General features: G+C 41.7%; 1 protein-coding gene across 7 annotated transcripts in view; it reads right to left on the bottom strand.

Moving 5' to 3' along the window:
- Positions 1–23,085, bottom strand: part of celf5a (cugbp, Elav-like family member 5a) — a 190,233-nt gene that overhangs the window by 24,917 nt on the left and 142,231 nt on the right. For all 7 annotated transcript variants that reach the window (XM_085348867.1, XM_085348866.1, XM_085348862.1 and 4 more), the window contains 2 exons: positions 7,114–7,242; positions 4,835–4,914 (listed from right to left, as the gene is read on the bottom strand). In XM_085348867.1, coding sequence (XP_085204993.1) covers positions 4,835–4,914; positions 7,114–7,242 — 209 coding nt within the window. The remainder of the gene's footprint in view (positions 1–4,834; positions 4,915–7,113; positions 7,243–23,085) is intronic.

Genomic DNA, 23,085 nt, shown 5'->3' with positions numbered 1-23,085 from the left:
ATGTTTGGTCAGCAGGAAGCTCGAAGGATGTTGGTTTGGTGTAAGTTCTAATTATACTTGCAGTAACACAACTTGTTGTTGTCAACGCAGCAACATGTATGTTAAATGTGATTGCATTTCAGCTGCCTCCTGTCAGCTCCGCACCCTCGTGAGGAGGAAAGGAGAAACTGCTGTGACTGTAAATGACAGCAGATTTCAGCAGACTAATGACTCTCGCGCTGATCTGAAATAAGACAGGTGCACATAAGTTAGATTTTTCATACCAACAATTCAGAAAATTTATATTTATATATTCAGAATCTGCTGATGTTTCCTTATATGTAAAGTATAATTTAAAATTTCTTTCTCACAGTGAAGAAAACACACTAAACTTAAACACTGGTATCACATTGGTACTTGGTATTAACATATTTTCACAGCCAAAGCATCTCAGGATCAGAACATCCTAAGCCTCCTGTCCAGTGTTTTCAAACGCCGTGACAGGCTTCAGCTCGCTACAAACCATAATTCAGTGTGATGGAAAGATGGATATAAAAGAAAAGTGTATTAATGACACAAAACACTTTATTAATAGGAGTAAGTTATTCCGACTGTAAAAAGAAGAGTCTACGGAGAGCTTTAAATCTCTTTAATGCGAGTGCCAAAATCTGTCAAATTGCTAATTTTGTTACTCAGTTAGTCGCAGCAGGTCATTCAGTCATTCATTCAACTTTTCAATCATTTCAAGACAAAGGACCTCAACTTAGAGAAACTAAAGATCTGAAAAAATTTAATTAGTAACATTGAGTTACTAATTTAATATATGCAATCTTTTAACAAAACTCAAAGAATATTTCAAAATATGCATACTGACTTTATGTAATTTGATTACATGTACATTTTCTGTATAATCTTTCCTTTGTTTAGTTTTTATACAAGTAGAGTGGCAGTCTGTTACAGGGCCTCACCATTGGCACCAGTCACACTCATATTCACACCTATGGCTGATTTACAATCACCAGTTAACAGAATTTACGGCACTTTTAATAATATAGCGCCAAGTCATAATAACAGGTGCCTCAAGGCACTTATGTTGTTATGTAGATGCCCTACAATACTAAAGAGAACCACAGGAAACCCAAACCATCTCCTGTGAGCGGTCGGAGTGAAAGGAGGAAGACAGGACAGAGACACACTGTGAAAGAGAAGTGTAAAAACACAGTGAGTAAAAAAGGTGAATGAAGAAAAAACACTGGGAATCCCTCAGCAGCCTACACCTATGCAGCATAACTAAAGGAGGATTCAGGGTCACCTGATCCAGCCCTAACTATATTCTTTAGCAAAAAGGAAAGTTTTAAGCCTAATCTAGATAGTGTCTGTCTCCTGAATCCAGGAGAAGGGTCTAAAAGTTGAAGGCTCTGCCTCCCATTCTACTTTTAAATACTCTATGTAAGCCTGCAGTCTGAGAGCGAAGTGCTCCGTTGGGGTGATATGGTGCTATGAGATCTTTAAGATAAGATGGGGCCTGATTATTCAGGACCTTGTATGTGAGGAGCAGGATTTTAAATTTGATTCTGGATTTAACAGGGAGCCAGTGAAGGGAAGCCAATATAGGAGAAATATGCTCTCTCTTTCTAGTCTGTGTCAGTACCTTTGCTGCAGCTCAGTTAACCTAACATGGAGATCTTTGGACTGTAGGAGGAACCTGCAGAGAACACGAATGTCCAGGATCTCCGTAGTTTGTTCTAAATACACGGTGAAAGGCATTTCCTTCAGTCATGTTCAGAATTATACTAAAGCTGTATAGAGTACTCTTATATGATATAACTATTAATTTTTGGCATTTGCACGGAGTTACTCTATGGTTGTTTTTCCAGTGAGGCCAACCATTACACTACCCCAGCTAGCCATAGAAGGATAAATGGACTTCCTATTCAAGCTTAGCTCTTATAATAATGGATGACTGGGAACTTGTTTGGTTATTAGAATGTAAATTGAGTTGCTAGAAACAATACTGATTGAAATTAAAGACCTAACTTAAATAAAAGCAGAATGTTGTTTAGGGAGCAGCAACACAAAGATTAATCAACCCTGTGAAAGACTGACATTAACACTCCACATTTCATTGAGTACACAACAAGATTATTACTTATGCCAGTATTTATATGTATACCGCTGCATCGGCTGCCTCTTTCATTTCATTAAAAGACGTGCCTTATTGGGTATTAAATCCTGGCACTCGTAGCACTTGCATATGTACTCTGTTCTCTGTCTGAAGTAACTGACAAGATTCAGGAGATGGGGAATCACATTTAGATGAATTTTAAACTTCTTTTTTTTCTTCTCTTGCACTCTCAATCATCTAGCTCTCTCTTCTAAGCAAGCGTTACCTCATTTGCTTTCTTTTGTTGTGCGCTTATCCTTCCATCATCCTGCTCTGCTGCTTATATCTCAGTTCCTGTGTCAGCTGAAACTGCCTCGAACTCAGCTGCTGCGCATACGGAGTGAAAAAAAAATCAGCATGGCTCTGCGGACCTGACCCACACCCCCGTCATCTCTGTGTAATTTTGTCCTGAGACTTTCTTCCTACATCACCCTGCTGAATTCCAGCAATTTGCTCTACAGCGCTAGAATTTAAATGTTTAATTGAGGCACTCGTGGCCTGAACTTTGGTGGTGCGTGCACACCAGCGATAGCAGCTGGTGATCAAGGGATGGTGGCAGAGTATACGGGAGAAGAGATATTTATGCTTGAATTATGATGGGTTAGAGTGTGATCGGCCGCTGATGCCGGATGGGTAGTTCCACATATGGAACAAATGCAAGTGTATGTACGCTCACAATGGACTTCTAAGCATGCAGCGGCCAGCACTCTTCGTGCAGTCTCTTGATGCAGATTTCCTTTTTCATTTCCAACTCACACACAGATTAATACATACAAAATGCCCACTCCTTCTCTACATGAATAACACAAATGTATTCAGCTCAAGTCCTCCGAGCTGGAAAATAAGATCAGTCAGGGAGCCTTTGACCCTAGTCCGTGGCTGGACGTGGATGTGGCAGTGAGCGGTATAGAACGAGTGTGCATGCATGTGCTCATGCAAATGTTTTACCCACAAAGTGCTTCTATTTGTAGATATTTATGCATGCGCACACATGCATTCGTGTACGTCTGTGTGCACACGCATAAAATCTAAGAAGCAAGTGTTCATGCTCTGGGGCGCTGGCGTTCATTTGCTGTAGTGTTAATATTCTGTGCGGTACACCTCAGCCACTGCTGCTATAGGTCTTTATTATTGTCATCTTTTTGACTGAAATATGAAGGAATGAGGGAATTGCTTGTTTGATTTGCCTGATAATAAATTCTCTGTCTCTTTGGCTGTCAGTGGCATTTATTTCTTTGTTTGATTTCTTCATTTTTAATCCACCTCAACATTTGGTAAATAAATGCTTTTTCATTCAGTTAACATGCTTGTACATGACTTCTTTTTGCAGTCGTGGCTCGACTGCAATCGAAACGATGTTAAATTAACACACAGGATGTGCGGCCCATGTTTTTTCCAGGATCTTTGCTACACTGACGGACACGCTGCTCTGAATAGAACTGTCCTGCTGAGGCATAATAGACCATCGGAGGTCCACTAATCTCAGCAAGGCAGGCGCACTGTGCCTGCTCCTCCAGCAGCCACAGGATATGAGATGCTGATCAGATTTCTATAATCAATTTACCAGAGCAGGAGGTATAAATCCTGTCCATTCACTCATTCGCTCTCTGCCCCCTCACTCTCTGTCTCATTCTCCCTCTCTCTCCAAGTCTCCCCCCCTCATCCTTTCAGCACCCTGCTTATAGTTGGATGAATAATTCAGCAGCCAATGTGGTGAAAGGTGGAGTAAACAAGTCTATTGCCTAATATCCCGAGAGGCTGCCAAAGAGAGACGAGCGAGGGCAGAGAGGTAGCAGAGATAGGGGAATGGAGCAACACAGAAGGAGGGTATCTATGGAAAATGGACATCCAGAGTCTTTCCTCATGACCTGCAGTCATTTGCACTTAGATTGACTCAGAGGTTGTGCCAAAATGGCACAGCTGGCTTCAAGTGGTTCTCTCTGCTCCTCTCTCTCGAGCCACACATTGGCAACCATTAATAATGAAATCATACAGTGAAACACAACACCTGTGAGATAGGGTGGGAGGGAGTTCACTGCCCCAGCCTTTCTGAGACGAGAGCTGCCGAAACAAAAACGAGGATGAAAGCAAAGTATACTTCAGGCTACTGTATAAAACAAGTCATGACTCTCTGTCCGCTCGCCGAATGTCATGGAGAATAACTCTATTCAGGTTTGAAGTGCAGAGTAAGTAGCTTTTATTTTGACACAATCAGGTATACAGGGACCCTGCTTAAACACGAGACACATACAAATGAGCAGTACAGCTTTTTGTGCTCGCAGTAAAGCTAGTGCGGAGAGAATTCAGAGGACACAGTGTGCTTACATAAGGAGCTAATGTAATCTCACACTGGGGTTCTATCCACTGATTATGCAAACAGAACTACTGATTGATGACTCATCCAAAATTCAATTATCACTCTAAACAGTTTTATCTGGAAATCAGATTAGGATTTTTTTCAAGTACCGTGTTAATTACAAAGACAGCAGAATATTTGTTTTTGGATCTTTTTTTAAAAATCTGCCATATTTATAAAGATGGATTCAGTTGATTCAAACGTCGAAGCTGAGAATTTAAAGCTCCATAGCAAGACACGTGGACTGCAGCTATTGAAGTGTTGTGGATGTTACAGATGCTTTGTGGCCTGAGTGGGTTTCTGTGCTTTTATATGAGGGAGACAGCTGTACTCACTGGCATAGTCTGGCTGCCGTGGAGCGCGCTGATTGCAGACTGAGCCTCGGTGTGTGTGGAGAACTTAACGAAGGCGCAACCTGGAAGAAAGAGCAGATGCACACCGCACACAGGTAAACACACACAAACATACAAAGAAGTACATTTACACATGTATATATTAATATAGAGAGAAATATATTGTATATCCTGTACAGTGTTCACTCAAGTGAGCCTTTAACAGTGTACAATATATTAATAAATTAAGAATAATAATAGTTGAATTATATTTGACACCACAGAAATCGCTGTGCAGTGAGAGCCTCTCATTGCACAGCAGGCTGCCCAACTCCAGGCATTAGGCAGGCAGACAAGCAGGCAGAAGCTGCAGGCAAGAGATTGCACTGATGAAGCAGAAAAGCATGCTATTTAGCACCACATGCCTGTCTGTGCATATTAAACACGAGCTAAACTGGCTAAACTTAACTAGCAAACCATCTAGGTTCTCAGAACAATTAATTGTTTCTACGACAAGATGTTCTGATCACTTCTTCTGATTTGAACAAGGCCCGAAACAATCAAACCTCTTTGCTGTACTGTCCTTAAAGAACTATGATTTTCTCTCTTTAGGGTCTGGCTATGATACCTTTTTCTTTCAAAATCAACCAAGAAAGTACCCTTAGTAGAAATGATTGAAGGGGCAGAAACTAAAAGATGCATCACCATCTAATTCAAGACAAAAGAAAATGCATTCTCTGTGAAACTTGCAGTAACTGTCCAGCCGACTGCTCATGCAGGTCTCTGAGCTCAGTTTATTAAAATGTGAGAAAGCTAGAGCGAATAAAGATGCCCAGCGACTGACACAGAAACACATGTGGACTAAATCTGGGTCTGTTGTCTGAGCTAGCAGGACTATCCACTGAGCCACCGTGTCCTTTTATAATTACACCCCATTTCACCTAATTTCATTTTTTCATGTTAAGTTTCCTTTTTTAAAATTATTTAATCTGTCATACTGTCAGTCTCCTTATCATCTTCTCTGCTTGACCCAGTCACCCTGCCATTCTTCCTCTGTTAATGGGCTTACGCCTATGGACACCAGCCTATCACGATGCCCATTCAGCTGTCAAAGCACTGCCCCCCCTATTGAGATATGAATAGATCTGGGCTAGAGCTCGCGATGACCTGGACAAGGATTTTGCCACAGTAGTACAAACCATACATCAGTATAATTATGCATTTAACACTTCCTGCACCTTTTTAAATAAACTAAAAAAACTGAACGTGTGAAGCGGTGAGGAAGCATAAAATATTCTCTACATGTCATTTTGTATCACAGGACTTTGAGATGCAACATGGTGATGAATTTTTTTTCACTTGTTTAGATGTTTTTTATTTGATATGATATAATTATACTACTAGTACTGCTACTGCTACTACTACTACTAATAATTATTACTATAAAAAGACTTTCAAATGATACTCTCAGCCATTACCAGAAAAAAAGAATTGTGATGATGTAATAGAGGATAATGACTTGAGTGTTGACAGTTAACTTAGACGGAGCATAAATACTGCACAGCCACAAAGAAGAATGCAACTCGTTCCCATCCCCACAGTGGGGACACTTGAATCGTTTTGACATCCGTCTTTCTTTTCTCCTCCTCCAGCGTACTGCAGAGTCAGAATGTTCTTCAAACCCTTTTAGATATAATTCCATAACGATTTCCATAAGCACCGGCTGGGGAATAGGCTTTAGAGACATGAAAAACCACTGGTCTCTTTGCTCTTTGTTGCATGGCTATCTCAGAAAGGGCTTCAGGATATCAACACTTCAGTACCTGCGTAAAGTCCAGCGGTACATTCAAAACAATAGACATCAGCAGGATAATGACTGGGATTTTGTTATGCAGGAAATTCAGGTAAATACTGAAAAAGTGTTTGCAAAGCCAACAGGGTAATTTTTAAATCATTGCTGAATTAGGTGGGATCACAGCAAGATATCACATGTGGTGAGAGAGCTGGGTTTTCCAGGACTAGTAGCAAGACTAAAAGCAAAAACATTGTCCTAATTAGAGTAACGATAAATTTAAATATGGCATCTTTTAGAAACTATTAGACTTTGACAATCCCGTGTCCCAAACAACATAACGTTAAATTTTTGACATCAATTAACCAGTCGGGCTACTTGACCTATATCTGATGGATGTGCTGCACAGATTTGAGACACACACTCGGATGCACTGTCACTTCTTTGTCAGTGACCTAAATAATGCTGTCAGCTGTATCACGGCTCTTACCTTTGCTGTTTCCGTCAGGACCTCTTAGGACCGTGCACTCTTCGATGACTCCGTAAGGCTCGAAGAGGCGGTAGACATCCTCCTCGGTCTGTTGTTTGTTCAGCATCCCAACAAACAACTTCCTGTCTTCTGGAACAAAAACAAGAGTCAAAAGATTACATTACAACTTTGACCTCAATTATGAAACCAATTTAAGAGCATACAATAGTGAATTGTACAGTAGAGTCACCGTTGGTGGAACAGAGACCGCAATTTAAAAAGGAAGTCTCATTTTCCGCAGGAACAAAGACACTTTCGCGGAGCCTCGGTACAGTAAAGTAACTGTCTAGTTTATTTAGTGCAGGTTGGCCTCGAGTCACATTGTATTATCTCTTTTCCCAGACTGATCATTTTAAATCTCCACTATAAGTGGGTTTAGTCCCATGTGGGCACATATACTATAGCAGCAGGGGGTAAGTGAGTGGTCAGGGGCTGGAAAGAAGAAAGGAGGGAAATGGTAGACTAATGAAGAGGTTTCTCACATGCTCACACACGCAGCCACAGAGACCCAAGACAATGAGAGAGTCTTTGGTCCTTTTAAAAGCAGGAAGGGGCTCCAGGCAGCTCTAACCTCCTACACACCACACTGTACTGGCTGAAAGCTCCAGTTCTCTCCCTCTTTCTTTTACTCACTCTTTCTCCTTCCCCTTTATTCATCTATCTCTTTCCTGCGTTCTTATTCTCTCGCTGATTCTACATTTTTCCCCTCATTCTTTTTCAACTGCCCGCCTCCCTCCCTTCCTCCCTTTATCTCTCTCTTACTCTACTAATTGCTGCTGATCCAGTGTTTTTTGTGCAGCCAGAGAAATATTTCAGTGTGCTCTTCAGTGAACAATGGCGTGTCTCTCCAGTGAGCAACGAAGGCTGGGAGACACGCCATGAATAACGCTGACTTTTCAACAGATAGCCCGTACGCCACCGAGTCCTGTTAAATGCTTTGGGATCTGATCTTTACCTTGACCTGACACGCTGTGTTTACTGATGTACTCTGGCCTTCCATGATTAATGCCACAGTGCAGCATGTCTCAGTTGGCAGCAGAAGCTCTAAAAATCTTCCTTTTATACAGATTGTTTCTCCAACACTGACCTGTGCCATCACAGGAGACTGAGCGAGAGGCAGGACAGCAGCAAAAAAAAAATCGCCGCCAGGGGTATTGCCCGGTGTCGGGGTGACCTGCGACGGCTATCGATTGTGTCGTGCCGTTGCTGCTCTCTGACCCTGAGCCAAGCTGATACCCACATTCCTGCAGCGAGCACGGCAGAGAGTGTGTATGGACATGGCGCCCAGCTTCGGTTTCAGCGCTCAGCAACCCCAATGATGCACCTTTAAAATAATCACCCGTGTCAGAGCGTTGTCTAGGGAGGGGCATCCCTGGTGCCGGCTCCTTATTGCAAGTGGCAGGATCAGAGGCTATGTATCAAAATGGAAGTGATGCAATGTGACATCTGTCAGGGTGGATTGGAGAGCATTTATCTGCAAAAAAAGAAAAGCCCTGAACTGGAAAATGAAAGGCCAAGATGGTCCTTCCTTTTGCTGGAGGGAGAATATAAATTCTGAGGTTGGATCAGCAAGATGAGTCAAGAGTGGGGGATGGGGCTGGACTGCACATATTTCCCTGAATGCCGTCAGACCAAATCTTACATACGGTCCTGTGACAGAGAGGAGGCCATCTGAGCTCCTACTGTACCTACTTGGGCTCTAGGTAGTAGCTTATGCGGGTCTGAAAAGTACCAGTGCAGAACCTTTAACAGTTCTGTGCCTTTCATTCTTTATTGTATCACAATATCAGTTCACAGTGAATTACACAAAAGCCTCACAGTGTTATTGTCTTTTAAAATTGTGTTTATTCTAATTTATTTTTGCATTATGTGTGACAGAGGTATGGAGACATGTGGAGATGGTGACTGCAGAGTATCTGCTTCTTTTGTATTTAGCAGAAGTTCCTAATCTGCAGCTGCGAGAGAGAAAGAGATGGAGTACATGTTGTGGAACATAAATGTGCTTTGAAAACAAGCTAACAATGCATGAAAACAGATCATCTAGTAGATCTGTTCCACTGTCTAGGATTCTGCTCTGGCTGCTCTCAACTAAAACGCTCCCTTGGGAATTCAGGTCTTGTGTTCATTGCCAATAGAAACATTATCTCATTTATCTACAACGCTGCAGCACAGGCGGCGTGCAAACAGACACAAACAGAGTGAAAACACCTACAGTCATTTACAGATATCTGACAGGGGAGGAAAAAAAACGAACAAATGAGGGACAAAGGGAGGGAGAAAAAAATTAGACGCAGAAACAAGGATACCCTTGCATCCCCTGATACAACGGATTAGAGATAACAGCTCTCCCCCCATGACCACACGCACAGTATACACATGAGTGCATGCCCCACTGTTAACTATCTTGTAACTACAGAGTATTGACATTTTCTCGGTAATCACCTTAACCCGCCTGAGTGCTGCCAACTGCTATTGCTGCTAACTTCCATCCGCTAACTGCAGCTACAAAACTCTCACAGCACCCAAGGCTGCTGCTAATTGCAAAGCCGCTGCTAGCTGCAAGTGTAGTTAATACTAATCTCTTGTTTAATCACTGCTGTGTTACAAGCTGCAGCACATATTACAAATAATCTGCATTTTCACTGCAGTGCAAAGCTATATACATATGTCTGTTTGTGTGAATGATACTGATTTAAACAGAGGGGGGAAAGGTTGTCTTTTCCTTTGGTTTCGTCAATACCTTGTTTCATTACATTTCTGAATCTGGATCTTTTAAAGAATCTGGACACAGTGATATAAATTGGCAGAGCCTCTGTTACTTCTTCCCTTTACTGTTTGTTTTTTTTGTATGCTCTTCTTTCATAAATCCCGAACTAATACGATGAAATACTCAATTTTTCCCTTTCTCCATTTCTTCTAGAGAGTATCTTTCTTTCATATTTAGTGTAAAAAAAGCTTGTGACAGAAACAGCGATCTACCAATTCATGGCTAAAGATGAGATTCAGAAGAGTGCCATGCTTATGCATGCTTTTATAAGTCTAATAAAAGGAATGTGTATTTATGCTTCTGCCTTTGTGCATACATAAAATAGTAGCCGTTTTTGCGCAGACCTTTATGCATCTGGTCCAGTACTTCCTGGACCATGTTCAGTTGATTTCAGTTGTCACAGTAATTCAGGAGCACCTCTCTGTGTATCCTTTATCAGAAAGAAACTAAATTCAATTTGTGATTCACTGACAGCTTTTAATAGCTTTCTCAGGTAATGCTACTTGTAAGTGGACTGTATCTGACTGAGTACTGTTTTAACTGAATATTAGGTCACATACACCCGTAAAACAATGCAAAAGGCTAAAATTGCTAGCAACTAGCATTCCTCTTTCACTACCTTTAAAAACACATGCCTTAGCAATAGCTGTTCGAGGCTAGCAAATTGCTCCAACTGTGCAGTTTAACACAGAAAAACTGAGGAAAATAGTTGAATTGTGGTCTCCTTACATCATGATGCAACCTAGTCACGTTGAATATCATATTAAATTAGAGAGACTCTGCGGGTTCTGTAGTTATTAAGAAGAAATATCATCACCTAATGAATTCAGGGGTACAATAACCACCAGCAAGTTCGCTGTGAAAACTGTACTGCATGCTGGCATTATAAGATGCATTTACAGCTCACTGTAGCAGAGTACTGTATTCAACTTCAGTGACACACCACTGATGTCCTGATATTCACCTCCCCATCATGTTTAATTTACTCTGAGTTACTAAACAGATGCTTGTTTGGAATAAATGCATTGGAAATTAAACTCCAGAATAATGAATTGGCAGTGTGCTGTCTCGTTATAAATATTGATTTCCTATAAGATTTATAGGTCCATTTGAAGCTGCTCTAATCAATATAAACTTTTCAGACTAAGCATGTTGGCCCTGCGTGAACTCTTAGAGTTAACAGCACTAAAGCAAATTAAATCAGTAATATTTCATATCTCAATTTTTCATGATGTTGCCTAACCATTAAACTACGTGCATGACAAACAATAGCGCAGTAATCCCTTTCTCATGCGTGTGTTCTCAAGCTCAAAAGCACAATACTTTCTTCTCTTTGTTTCCACTGGAAGTTTAAAAAAAATCTCCTCTTCACAATAAACAAAAATACACCACATCTCCAGCACAGTCTAATATACTGTAGACTTATTGCGCTGCGTTTGATGATTACGCTACATTACTATGCAAGAATTTGACAGTGGATTGAGACTTTGTGAATAGCAATGGGGCAGAATGGGAGTTTTTGGAGCAACAAGATGAAAAGAAAAAGAGAGAGAAGCCGGGGAAGAAGAGACGCAGAGAGAGGGAGAGAGTAAATGTGTGGGAGAGTGGGAGTGATGAGCCCATACTGTAAGTTGCTGTGCATACAGTCCTGTAGTCCTTGATAAGCCAGGATGGATGAAAGAGGCAAACCATTGGAGTGGGTAAATCATTGTCAGCGGTGGGTAGGATGAAGGAAGCAAAGGGACGTGAGACAGGAAGGGAATGGGATGGAAATGGGAGTGAAGGGAGGAGGGAAAGCATACCAACAGCTTTAGGCGCTCCCTTGTTTTCAAATTTCCCTTTTCTAACTGTCTCTTTCTCAATTATTTGCAGCGGAAAGGCAGTATTATGGAAGGAGTGAGAGATATTGTGACAGAGGGAGAGCGTGCGCTATAGAGAAAAAGTACTTGTCGTAAGGATGGGGAGGTTGCTATGACAACTACTTATACAGCGGGCTGTCAGTCATGTTTCATTGGAGTTTGGAGAGGAGGAGATGAATGAAAGGAGCAGAGGAGTTGGGGAAGGAGGGGTTGGAAAAGGGTCATTTCTCCATCTGTCTGCTGAGCCCGAGTGTAAATTTGACTGTCAGGCTTGCAGATAAGGACAAATTATGAACAATATTAGCAGGCTGATAAAAGGGAACAATAATGAATGGATAAATATATTAAAACCAAATGAGATAGCATCCAGGCAGAAACAGGGGCCCTGAGAAGCCATCCAGGTTTTCTCATTTGAAGGGGAAGATAAGAGCCAGGGAGAGGCTATGAAGGGGAAGGATCTACCATATTAGAGTTAGCTACTGTAGCATACTTCCTTGTCAGAAGAAAGAAAGAACCAAAAATCACCCTGTAGCAGGAATACCAAACACTCTCCCTCCTTCACAAGCCTATTATACTTCTCCAGTGAGCAGGATGCCACACAATAACAGTGTCAGCATGTGTTCAAGCATAAAAAACACAGACTGAATGGAATGAAATTAATTAACCCTAAGAGATCACAGTTCTTAGCCAGTGGAATTGAATCCAATTTATTACATATAGGGCTCTAACTAGGGTTGTGTTTGCATTAATGAGATGCGTGCATGGATGTGTGCAAGTACAGCACGTGTGCACTCTTGTGTATAGGTGTGCTGAGGGCATCCCTCCTACCCTGGGTATAGCAAGGACCACGGATAAGAATGGAGACCAATAAGGCAGAGAGCCTGAGGTTTGGCTCGGCCTCGAGATGAGAAAACCCTGCCAAATTAACGTCTGAATAATGAGTCTTTTATGTGCTGCATTAATGCCACAGAGAGGATGGACACATTTTGTCATAATGTTGGAGCCACATCACACACAACCCAGTTAGCAGGTTCCACCAGCACACCTTTAACTAAGGAAGAAATATGGGTTGATGGAATAGTTTGTTTACCAATTTCTAAACTAAATTAGCACTCCTGTGTGTGTGTGCAGCTGTCTTTTGAAGTTTGCATGCTAACCCACTGAGTTGACAGCACAAACCGTAAGGCCTACCATGCGCCCGCCCTAATGAGGTAGCTTATTAGCGCTGTTTCCCTTACGACTTCAGATGTTGCTTGGAAACAGCACAGCAAAGAAAACAATAGTGTAGATCCAACCAAAAAGCCATCAAACCTGGAGCTCACTGATGTGCAAATTCAACACATTGTTGAACCTCAAAAACTAGATTTACTGACTGAATTTAATTGTTTATGAATGCTAAACACACTGTATTTTATTTTGATGCTCTACAGTCTACAGCACCGTCAACCATACATTAGGTCTACAATTCATTTTTGACACGTTAGCTTTAACAGGCGCTACAGACCTGCTTCTCTAACTCTTGCAGCGCCTGTGGTGACAATGGCTTGACTTCATGTCATAGTGTCATCATGTTGGTGTCGCGGCTTGTCATCGGCAGCCGCAGCCCGTAAAACCCATCAGTAAAAATGCCATACAGCGGTGCACACAAGGCCTTGATAGTAATTCTTCAGAAACAGTGCATCCCTCAGTAAGCACCCCTCTGGGACAGATTCCGCTTCACCGCTTTAACATACATATAGGTATACGCTGCAAACATGCGGGAAGCAACACACAAAGTATGCAATTATCTAAACACACAGACACACGCACGCACAGAACAGCAACTACATCAACAGGCACACTAAAAGAAACATTTACTATGCATGGTCCATGTATCGTATACACCGAGAGCCAAAAACACTGTACAAACAAACATGATCGCAATGAGTAGGAGGCTGCGGTTGGTAAGTGTTGCATCACAAGCCCTATAGCGTTTTAATCGGGCCAAAGAGCTTAAGATCAAACGGTAACGTGTTACCAAACAGCAGCCTCATAAGAAAAGACAGCTTCTATATGCCACAAACATGTCCCCCACACACCAACCGAGTCTTCTCCATTTCTGAGGGGATTTGGAAACTAGTGATCATGAATTCTTTCTGGGCGCTGGCAGAAATAATGATGGATAGCATATATGACACCTAAAAGACTCACCTGTGCATCTACACACGCTCACACATGTTTGTATATAAATGCGCATATAAACACATAAAATGCACATACAGCAAAGATTGTACGCATTAATGCGATCTAATGGCTGCTTTGTTCGGTGCTGCTGGCTGGGGGATCCCAGCAGCATCTTGGCCCCCACTGGAAGCCTTGAACATATAATTACAGGCCCCTGAATTGGTTCTCCCTCCTCTAAACGTTCCATCTAAGACCTCTGAGGTGTGTAAGTGTGAATCTTGGCGTGCACGGTTGTTTTGTGCGCTCTTGCTTTCGGTACAGTTACAGTCAGCTCATCGCCCAGTTGACAGCTTACACTCCCATCTCAGAGGAGAGCAGCTGAAAGGAGAAGAATAGAAGCAGAAATTGCTTAAAATATTTTATCGCCGCCATATACGTCTCAGCAAATTTACACTCAATATGATAACAAATGTGAAATATTACTCACAGCTTTGTGTCGACTTCAGTGCATTAAGGCGCTGGTCATAAATCCTGAAACTGCTGTGCAACTTGCCTACGTAGCTACTGTATATAAACATTTACAATATGGCTTTGCTATTTATATTCTCTCCCTTCATAATGCCATCTGAAGGGCATTTTGGCATCCGTTATATTATGGATTTTTTTCTCCCACATTTTCCTCTATCCCATTTATTGCCATTCTTCTTTCCCGTCCAGATTGTATTTCTATACAGTAGAAGGCCTTTTACCTTTGGCAGTATTCAACACAGCGCTAGCCTGTTTCTTAATTATTTTCTCATCGCTCCACTGACACTGATTCATGAGGGTAACGGTGGACACACCCCCATGGCCAGCCCCCTCGCCCAGCCTCCTCCCCACCACCCCTTCACATAGTTTTTCTCTCTTTCCTACCTCTTCCTTACAGTAGAGTTGTTCTCAGCTTACAGATTCAATCATCTCCCGGACGTTATTTTTCTTTCTCTCTGGTCCCATTTTTGGCCCCTTCTGCCTCAGCATCTCCATGTCTTTTCCTTCTCTCACATTACCCTGTGATTATCTTGGCTGGCTAATGAGTTACCTTCATGGCAACTCATTAGCCAGCCAAGATAATGCTTATTTTCAATTAATTCACTTTGTCTTATATGGAGAGGAAATAATGGACTTCATAAAGAGATGACTAAGGACTTCACCATACATTGAATCAAACCAAGCTCCACAATCCCCCCTACGATGTGTCATATCAGTATCCTCTGACTTCTTGACCTCTCACCCCAAACAGCCTGGTTCTGCCGGAGGGTTTGTTCCTGTTAAAAGGGAGTTTTTCCTTCCCACTGTCGCCAAAGTGCTTGCTCATAAGGGTTATATGAATGTAGGGTTTTTTTCTGTATGTTTTACTGAAGGGTCTATCATTAGGAAAACCATCATTGGAAAAAGGACAATAGGAATTTTCGCGGTAACGCAAAGCCGAACTAATATCTTAGAGAGCAACACAGTAAAGAAAGTAAAAGTGAATAGAAATGATGGGAAAATGGGCGCATGAGTTTGCCAGAGAGAGAGAAATGAACCAAAGGAAGCTTAGGAGGAGAGAGCGAGGGGCCATGCCTAACTCCAGCTCAAGAGAGAGTGAGGACGTACCAGAATATGGGCTATCTCTCTGAAGCTTTGTCTGCAAGAGCAACTGAGCTGGCAGATGACTCTGCTGCACATGGACAAAAGAGGCTTACAGGCCACCCTGCATGTCAGCTTTCCCCAGCCAGAAGTGTGAGAGCTGTAGGTGAATATAAGGTGCACTCATGCACTCACCTGACTAGACCTACAGAGACCTCGGTGAAAGTGGATTCAGATTTTCTCTATGACTATACAGAATGACATCAGCCAGCAACTTTGGTTTCCATAAATTGTAGTCTGGGGCAGAGCGTTTCTTTACTCGAAAAAAAAAACTGCAGTGTTAACAGTTATAAGATGGGGGGGAAATGATGTATGAGGCGAGGGTGCAAATACATAAGTAAATGCATAAGCTCTAAAGCACGTTACTGGCATATTTTTTATACTTTACTGTTTCCATATTATTAGCTGGAGCAGATTTTTCAGGAGGCAAGATGCTAAACTTGGAGGTGCTTTTTTGGGAACCTTTTCCCTACTTTTTCTCGTGTGTTTTTTGTATGCACAGCCTCTGTACTGCTGATATGACTGCAGGGGGAGGACCTAACACTGTCAGTCACATTGACAGCTAAGCTGCCTTATCTGCTCTCTGCTGGTGCACTTTTAATTGGCTAGAAGGTCAATCTGCACCTTTTAGAGGATGTAATTGCACCAAAAGCATTTCATAATCCAGGACAGCCGTACTGTTTTTTGGGCCTAAGGCGAGCATGTGCACGAGGCTTTCATATTCTTGTGATTTTTTTTTATTTTTTATCCCTACTTGTAAGAATAATCATTTTGGGGAGTTCTGCACCACTGTACTAATGAACTCCTGCAAAGGTTTTTATAGCAGAGCATTTATAGCAGAGAAATGTGTGTGATGACTGAAGGTATCTGCACGATTATTACTGTAGATACAGCACGAAGCTTACGTTGGAGGCTCCTGACACAAAAATTTGACGTCAGCTGCTTGCTGTTGAAAAAAAAGAAAAAGAAAAAGCTGTGCTAGTTTGTGTTTTATCAACACGACAAAAATTGTTACAGGTTTGTAAGGAGCAGAACTATAAGAAAGGAAAGATGCATCGCCATCTTCATCAAAGCTAATGCTAGTGGATGAAGCAACATCATACACCAGCCGAGCAGGTAGTTCTTTGCAGCATATTTGTAAGAATATTTCACCGGAGAGAAAAATAATATGCATTTGACAATATAACAATGTACTTGCTTTTCTATTTCACTTGTATTTTCTCTGCCATCCCGGATAAAGGCATTTCAATTTTCTCAAAAAAAAAGCAGCCGTACATGCTAAAAACACACTATTGTTGCAGGTGAGAGGCTGAGTGACATTACAAATCTTAGAACGTTGAGGCATGTTCCTTTTTTGGGGGGGCTGGTATGGAGGATGGGTCGATTGATATCAGAACTGAGAAAGATGAGTGTGGATATGCACATGTTTGAAAGCACACACTGAGACTTGTGCATGTGTGTAAATTTGTGTTTCTTCAGCTTGCACACTCGTTGGAATGGGCAGCTCTCTTTGTCTACCTCCCTAATTTCCCTGACAGCCCATTTGTTTTCATTTCGAGGATATTTTGCTTCATATATAATGAAATAAACATCTATATGTTGTGCAAATCATCAAGAGGAAAGCTGGCATTCCTCATCCGATGTCAGATACATGTTGGCATTGCTATTATACTTCATCCATCAGTTTTATTGGATTTGTTTATTGTCACAGCAAATCATCTAGTGTCCTGTATTAAAGGAAATTGCAAAGCCTACACCCTGTCTAAGAAACCAGTGAACTGTAAGACTACCATACTTTCCGATTTAGCGTGCAGAATGTGTATCTTGGAATAGGATTTTTTTGAGGTAGTGAAAAAAATTTGAACCCGTCAAGCTAGCACGTTACAGCATTACTTTGGAAAAGGACTGTCTTTTCTTTTTCATCAGCTTAGACCAAACTATCAGGCAGATGGCCTTTTCCTCTACCCCTCTCTCTTCTTTGCTTCCTCTCTCTCTTACTGACAAACCTTACAGTAAGCATTTTAATTCCCCCTGACCTTTACTGATCTCACCCAGGCAGTTTTGTCCATTGCTTAGGGCCAAAACAAAATGAAATTTGAATTTCCGCTCAGAATAATTTAAGAAGATCCTTTCTATACAGGGAGTCTCAACTATTTTGTAGTTTGGGTGCTGCCAACTTACTAAATAGACTTTCCGTAAGAGCTCTCTCTCTCCCTCTATTTTTCTTTTGCCTGTGGGACTGGGGGATCACATATAGTGTGATTTGAGCGTGTGAGAATGGGAAAGACGGGGGAGACTGAGTGAGCACAACATCCCCAACCAAGTCCTCTGTTTCGCATGTATGTGTGCACAAGCACATAGCATACACACAAACACAGACGTGCTCCAACTCCAGCACACTGAGCACCAGAGGGCTTTGTGTGCAAGGCTGAGAAATGCCATGTCAGCACGTACCACATGGAAGTTTAGAGGGGAGGGAAAAGCTAAATAGTATAAAAAAAAAAAGGGAGTGTGTGATGAAAAATGCATGGAGGGGAAAGGGGGACAGAGGCTCCCTGTACACAGCTGTCTACTAGGAAGCTCCTAAGGATCTTTACACTCTTTATCCAGTTGCCTCTACTGACAGTGCCCGCTTCCCTGACTGACCACACACCTCTAAAAGTGAAACTACATAAACTTATGCATCCTCAAACATGAAATATTTGTAGATATTGCAGCTGTAACACCAGTGGTTTACACTTAATTCTGCAAAACAGTGAAGAACCGCAGTTAGTAGCTGAAAAACTATTTTAACTTTATTTCCATCCATAAATGCAAATGCACAGAGCTTTATCCGTGTAGCACAAAATACTAAACCAAGGTGACTTTTTCTAAAAGCGTGCTCATGTGCAAAATTAGTTTGGAAGGAAAATAAAACATATATTAATTATATACAAACAACTGATTTAGAATGTAATAAGATGCCTTTCTCCTGCTAAAAAAGGTTGCTTCAAAGCACAGCACAGCATAAAATAGATGCTCAAATACTCCTCCAACCCACTTTCAGTTTAGTTGATTGCAAACCTTGTAAGCTGTCATGCCGCAGTCTGGTGCTGGTTATAATCAAAGAAGTACTGTTCGGCTCTATTCTTCTCTATTCTCCCAGACAACCTTCACAAGTCTCCTTAATCACACTGTAGAGGTGACGTAAGGATAGAGAAACACTGGTAATTAGACACCTGCAGAACAACTCAATTAATCTGAAATCAACCATCTTGTCCAACTGTGCTCACATAAGAAAAAGGTGATTTGTCAACATATGTATTTATGCTATGGATATTCATTTTCCACTACGGGTATTTTGGTTAACTATCTTTTCCCACGGTGTTCGTTTTTACTGCATAACTGCACGACAACGTTAATCTACAAAAGACGCCCATGTTGACAAACCCAGTTATAGAGCTTTAGGGGGGAAAAGTTAAGTATCAACACAGAAACAGAATGTAAATCGGCAAAGCTCTTGTAAGACACACCTCAAATGAGCCTACTAGACCAAACCCTGCTCTTTCAAATTAATTCATCGTAGCTTGGGCATTTATGCACGCTAGTAATTGTGGTTCGTGCTTAAGGTAATGTCGCTGTGCACGTGTTATGTTCTGGGTGTTGTTATGACAGGTCATGCTTGTCAGACGGCACGCAGACATGTTGAGCTCGAATTTGATTTTAATCCTCTCAGTGCTTCATCAGCGCTTTATCAATCACACCACCTGTTCTGGGAGGATTGGGTGTTAGCGAGTCAAAAGAGACGAGGGACGTCTGCATTTCAAATATCAATCACCGCCTAGTTTATTGAAGGATTATCTGAAATTAGTTTAGTTAATTCATCATTTTAAAGGACAGTTGCTTTGCTCCTGATTAGTTATTGTACACACTTGTCAATTACAGATCCCTGGAGAGTCTGTGCTGTGAGGAAAAGAAAGAAAGGAGACAGTCTGGTAGAGGAGTCAGAGAAATAATTAGAGAATAAAATACAGAAGGAACAGACTCGGCCATCACCTCACTGAAATTAAAGATAAATATTTTTGTCTCCCTGCTAATACGTTGATATAGCTGCAGAGTAAATAAAAAAAATGAAGGCACTAAATATTTTTTCTGGTTTGTTTGTGGAGGTGGATGTTGTGTGGCGGATGCGGTTATAGATGTTGTGAATTAGAAGAATCAATGTGTGAGCCTTTGTACAAAGAGGCCAAGTGGAGACCATCGCATTGACCTCTCCGCAGGTTTCTATTCCCATAGTTACTGTTGCTACGATACTGGGCTCAGCTCACCACGATATAAATGGCTAAACAGAGAAACCCTGTCAAAACCCGGTCAGAGACAAACACTGATTGAGGATGTACAGTAACGTATTTAATGCAATTTCAAATGTACAGTTCATTTTTTCCCATTTATCATAAATGATATGACTAAATAACATAGCAAGCAGTTTTTAAAAAATGAATGTGAGGTCAATATTGAAGTGTGAAAAACACTATTTTAGGTTTATTTGACATTGAACAAGTATGCCAACTTCTTCAACCATATATCATGAACACAATAGGTTTTTAAACCAGCGTGTCTGTCCAGAAAACATGTTTTAAAAGCACAAATCATCGGAGAAGGACAAAGAGAAAAATATAAACAAGCTTAAAATGTCCGCGGACAACAAGGACACTGTTCTTTCCAAACTCTGTTTTAAAATGATTTCAACTACCACACCCAAAATAACAATAGCTCAAATCTATTCATGCATTGTTTGCACCTGAACAACACAGGGACGACTGATTTTGCTTTACAGTGGCTGTTTGTCCTGTTTCAGTAACCCACAATATTCATTTCTCCTTTTTCTCTCGTCGATGTTACCATCTCGATGTAAATAACGGTGGGCAAAATATATCTCATCTAATAGCAAAACATTTTGACGACCTGCCTAATGTTGTATTCGTCCTCCTCTTAGTGCCAAAACAGCTCTGACCTATCGAGGCATGGGTAACTCGACCTCTGAAGCTGTGCTGTGTTATCTGCACCAATATGTTAGCGACACATCCTTTAAATCCTGTAAGTTGTGAGGTTCCATGTATCGGACTTGTTTGTCCAGCACATCCCACAGACGCTCGACTGGATTGAGACCTGGGAAATTGGGAGGCCGAGTCAACACCTTATTTTTGTGCACCTCAAACCATGACTTTCTGTCTTGATGCTCATGTGCCCGTTGTTGCCGCTTTCGGCGGTGGATAGAGGTCAGTGTGACTGGCACCCTGACTGGTCTGCTGCTATGCAGCCCCATACACAACAAACTGTATTCTGACACCTTTCTGTCCGAATCAGCATTCAATTTTGGGGCAAAACGAGCTACAGTAACTCATCTAACATAACCATGAGGACAAAATGTTCATTTGCTCCCTAATATATCTCACCTGCTAACAGGTGCCACGGTCAGTATTTTTCACCTCACCTGTACATTTCTGCCAGCTCTGTAAGTACCTGTAAATATAGCTACAGGTATCACACATCATTAAAACAAGTCATTTTAATTGGCTGTTGAAAAATCCTGAGCCTCTTGCAGTCAGTAACAGGCACTACTTATACACCTCATAGATATCTCATACTAAACACCTGGGGCACGCTGGGGCTTCCAGACAGAATATTATATAATGATCACTTTTAATAATCAGCAGCTCTCTATAGGAAGTCCAATTTCTTCTTCTAGAGTGTTGATTCATTTTACATGGAGGTTTTTGCATTACTATTTCAATACGTTTTGCAATTCAGCGCCAAAGTGAGAAATGACGTTAAGTGTGTGTCCCCGTCAGTTCAATGCACATGTTTCATGGCGCTCTCTCCAGCTTTCAAGCGTGGCCATTACATCACAGCTTTTGAACTCCTACAATGTAATGTGCTCAGCGTTGTTTCAAATCGAAACAAGAAAAATTAGGCACACAGATGTACATATTTTGTCAGGATGAGGCAAAGAAAATACCATTAACCTCGAGTGTTTCATCAGAAGGCTTCAGCGGCAAAGGGAATTGGCACAAATGTCAATAAAAAAAACAAAAAACAGACAGCAATTTCCTAATACTTCTTGTTACACTCGTGTGAAAAGGGAGCAAAGTGAGAGATATTTACCTTTCCCTCCGCCTAAGGCAAAACCCATCCATCACCCGTGTCGTCAACACAACAATGTGGCCTGCAGGATTGTGCTGTGTACACCCTTTGCAGGCCTAAATTAAATCCTTGATCAGAGGTGTTACCTGGGATTAATTCAGGTGCCTCCTTTGAACACAGGAGGCTTAGACAAGAAATCCGGACCAGAATTACAGCCCTAACTTCACTCTATAGACATCAAAGACGCAGGGATAATAGAGGAACGAGAGGGAGACAAAAGTACTGTCTCCATGGCAGCCGGTGATGGAGACCTCGCCTACTGGGACTGGCTGAACATCACATCTGCTGACTTGAATGAGAGAACAGACCTTCAGAAACACTACTCTCTAGCTCGGAAGTAAGCTTTAAGGCGTGTCAGAAAAAGTAACGACTTTTTGCATTGGCACACAGACTGTATAAAAGAAAACGAATATATAGTTGAAATTTCAAGTCACTGTGGAAGTGCCTTAAACCAGAAATCACTCATCTAGCCAGCAGATGGTTGCTAAAGAAGTGCAGTTTTACAGAAGTCATTCAGAAGATCACCCTATCACCGAAGACGACTGTGGTTAGAATGCTAAAGCCGAGGGTTTAAAATGCAAATTCATGAACCAAAGGGTGACAGTGGTAGCATCCATCATTTATATACAGGCCATACAATGGCAATGCCTTTCGTTCTTTGTTGCATAATTTGTGTTGTGCTTATGCAGTGAAAGTGAATGAGCATGACGCTTGTCTCGCTCACACTTTCTCTCTGTGTTGGACGAATCAAAAGACACTTTATGGTTAAAAATACTGGGCCGCCTACGCATTACGCCTACAGAAGCTGCTCGCCCATGAGCAGCTGGCAGCCTGCAAAGGTGGCATCCTATTACATGCTTGAATTCAATAAGCTCTTTAGAGCGACCCATTCTTTCACAAATATTTGGAAAGGCCAACTGTCATGGTCCTGGGTCGTTGACCCAGCGTTTTGTGTTTATTCTGATTTTGTATTAGTTTAGGGTTGAACCTGAAGTTTGGTGTATATTCAGCCCTACCTGTGTCTGTCCTTGGTGCTCTGTTCATGTCCCCGTGTTGTGTTGTAAATCAGTCTGTGTGTTTCCTGCTTTACTTTGAAGGCTCGTGTCCTAGAGTTCCTGTTTTGTTCTGAAAGTCTGTGTCTGTTGTCATTGTGTTCAGCTTGTCTCCTCCGGTCCTCATGTGTATTAGGTTCAGCTGTTCTTCCCTCCTGTGTGTGATTACCTGATTACCTTGTGTGTGTGTGTGTGTGTGTGTGTGTGTGTGTGTGTGTGTGTGTGTGTGTGTGTGTCGGTC

Source organism: Diplotaxodon limnothrissa, linkage group LG23 (assembly GCF_057381915.1).
Source record: "Diplotaxodon limnothrissa isolate DT_005_m linkage group LG23, D_limnothrissa_male_GT1.1, whole genome shotgun sequence".
NCBI classification, from domain to species: Eukaryota; Metazoa; Chordata; class Actinopteri; order Cichliformes; family Cichlidae; genus Diplotaxodon; species Diplotaxodon limnothrissa.
This window is presented reverse-complemented; position numbering and strand designations above follow the sequence as displayed.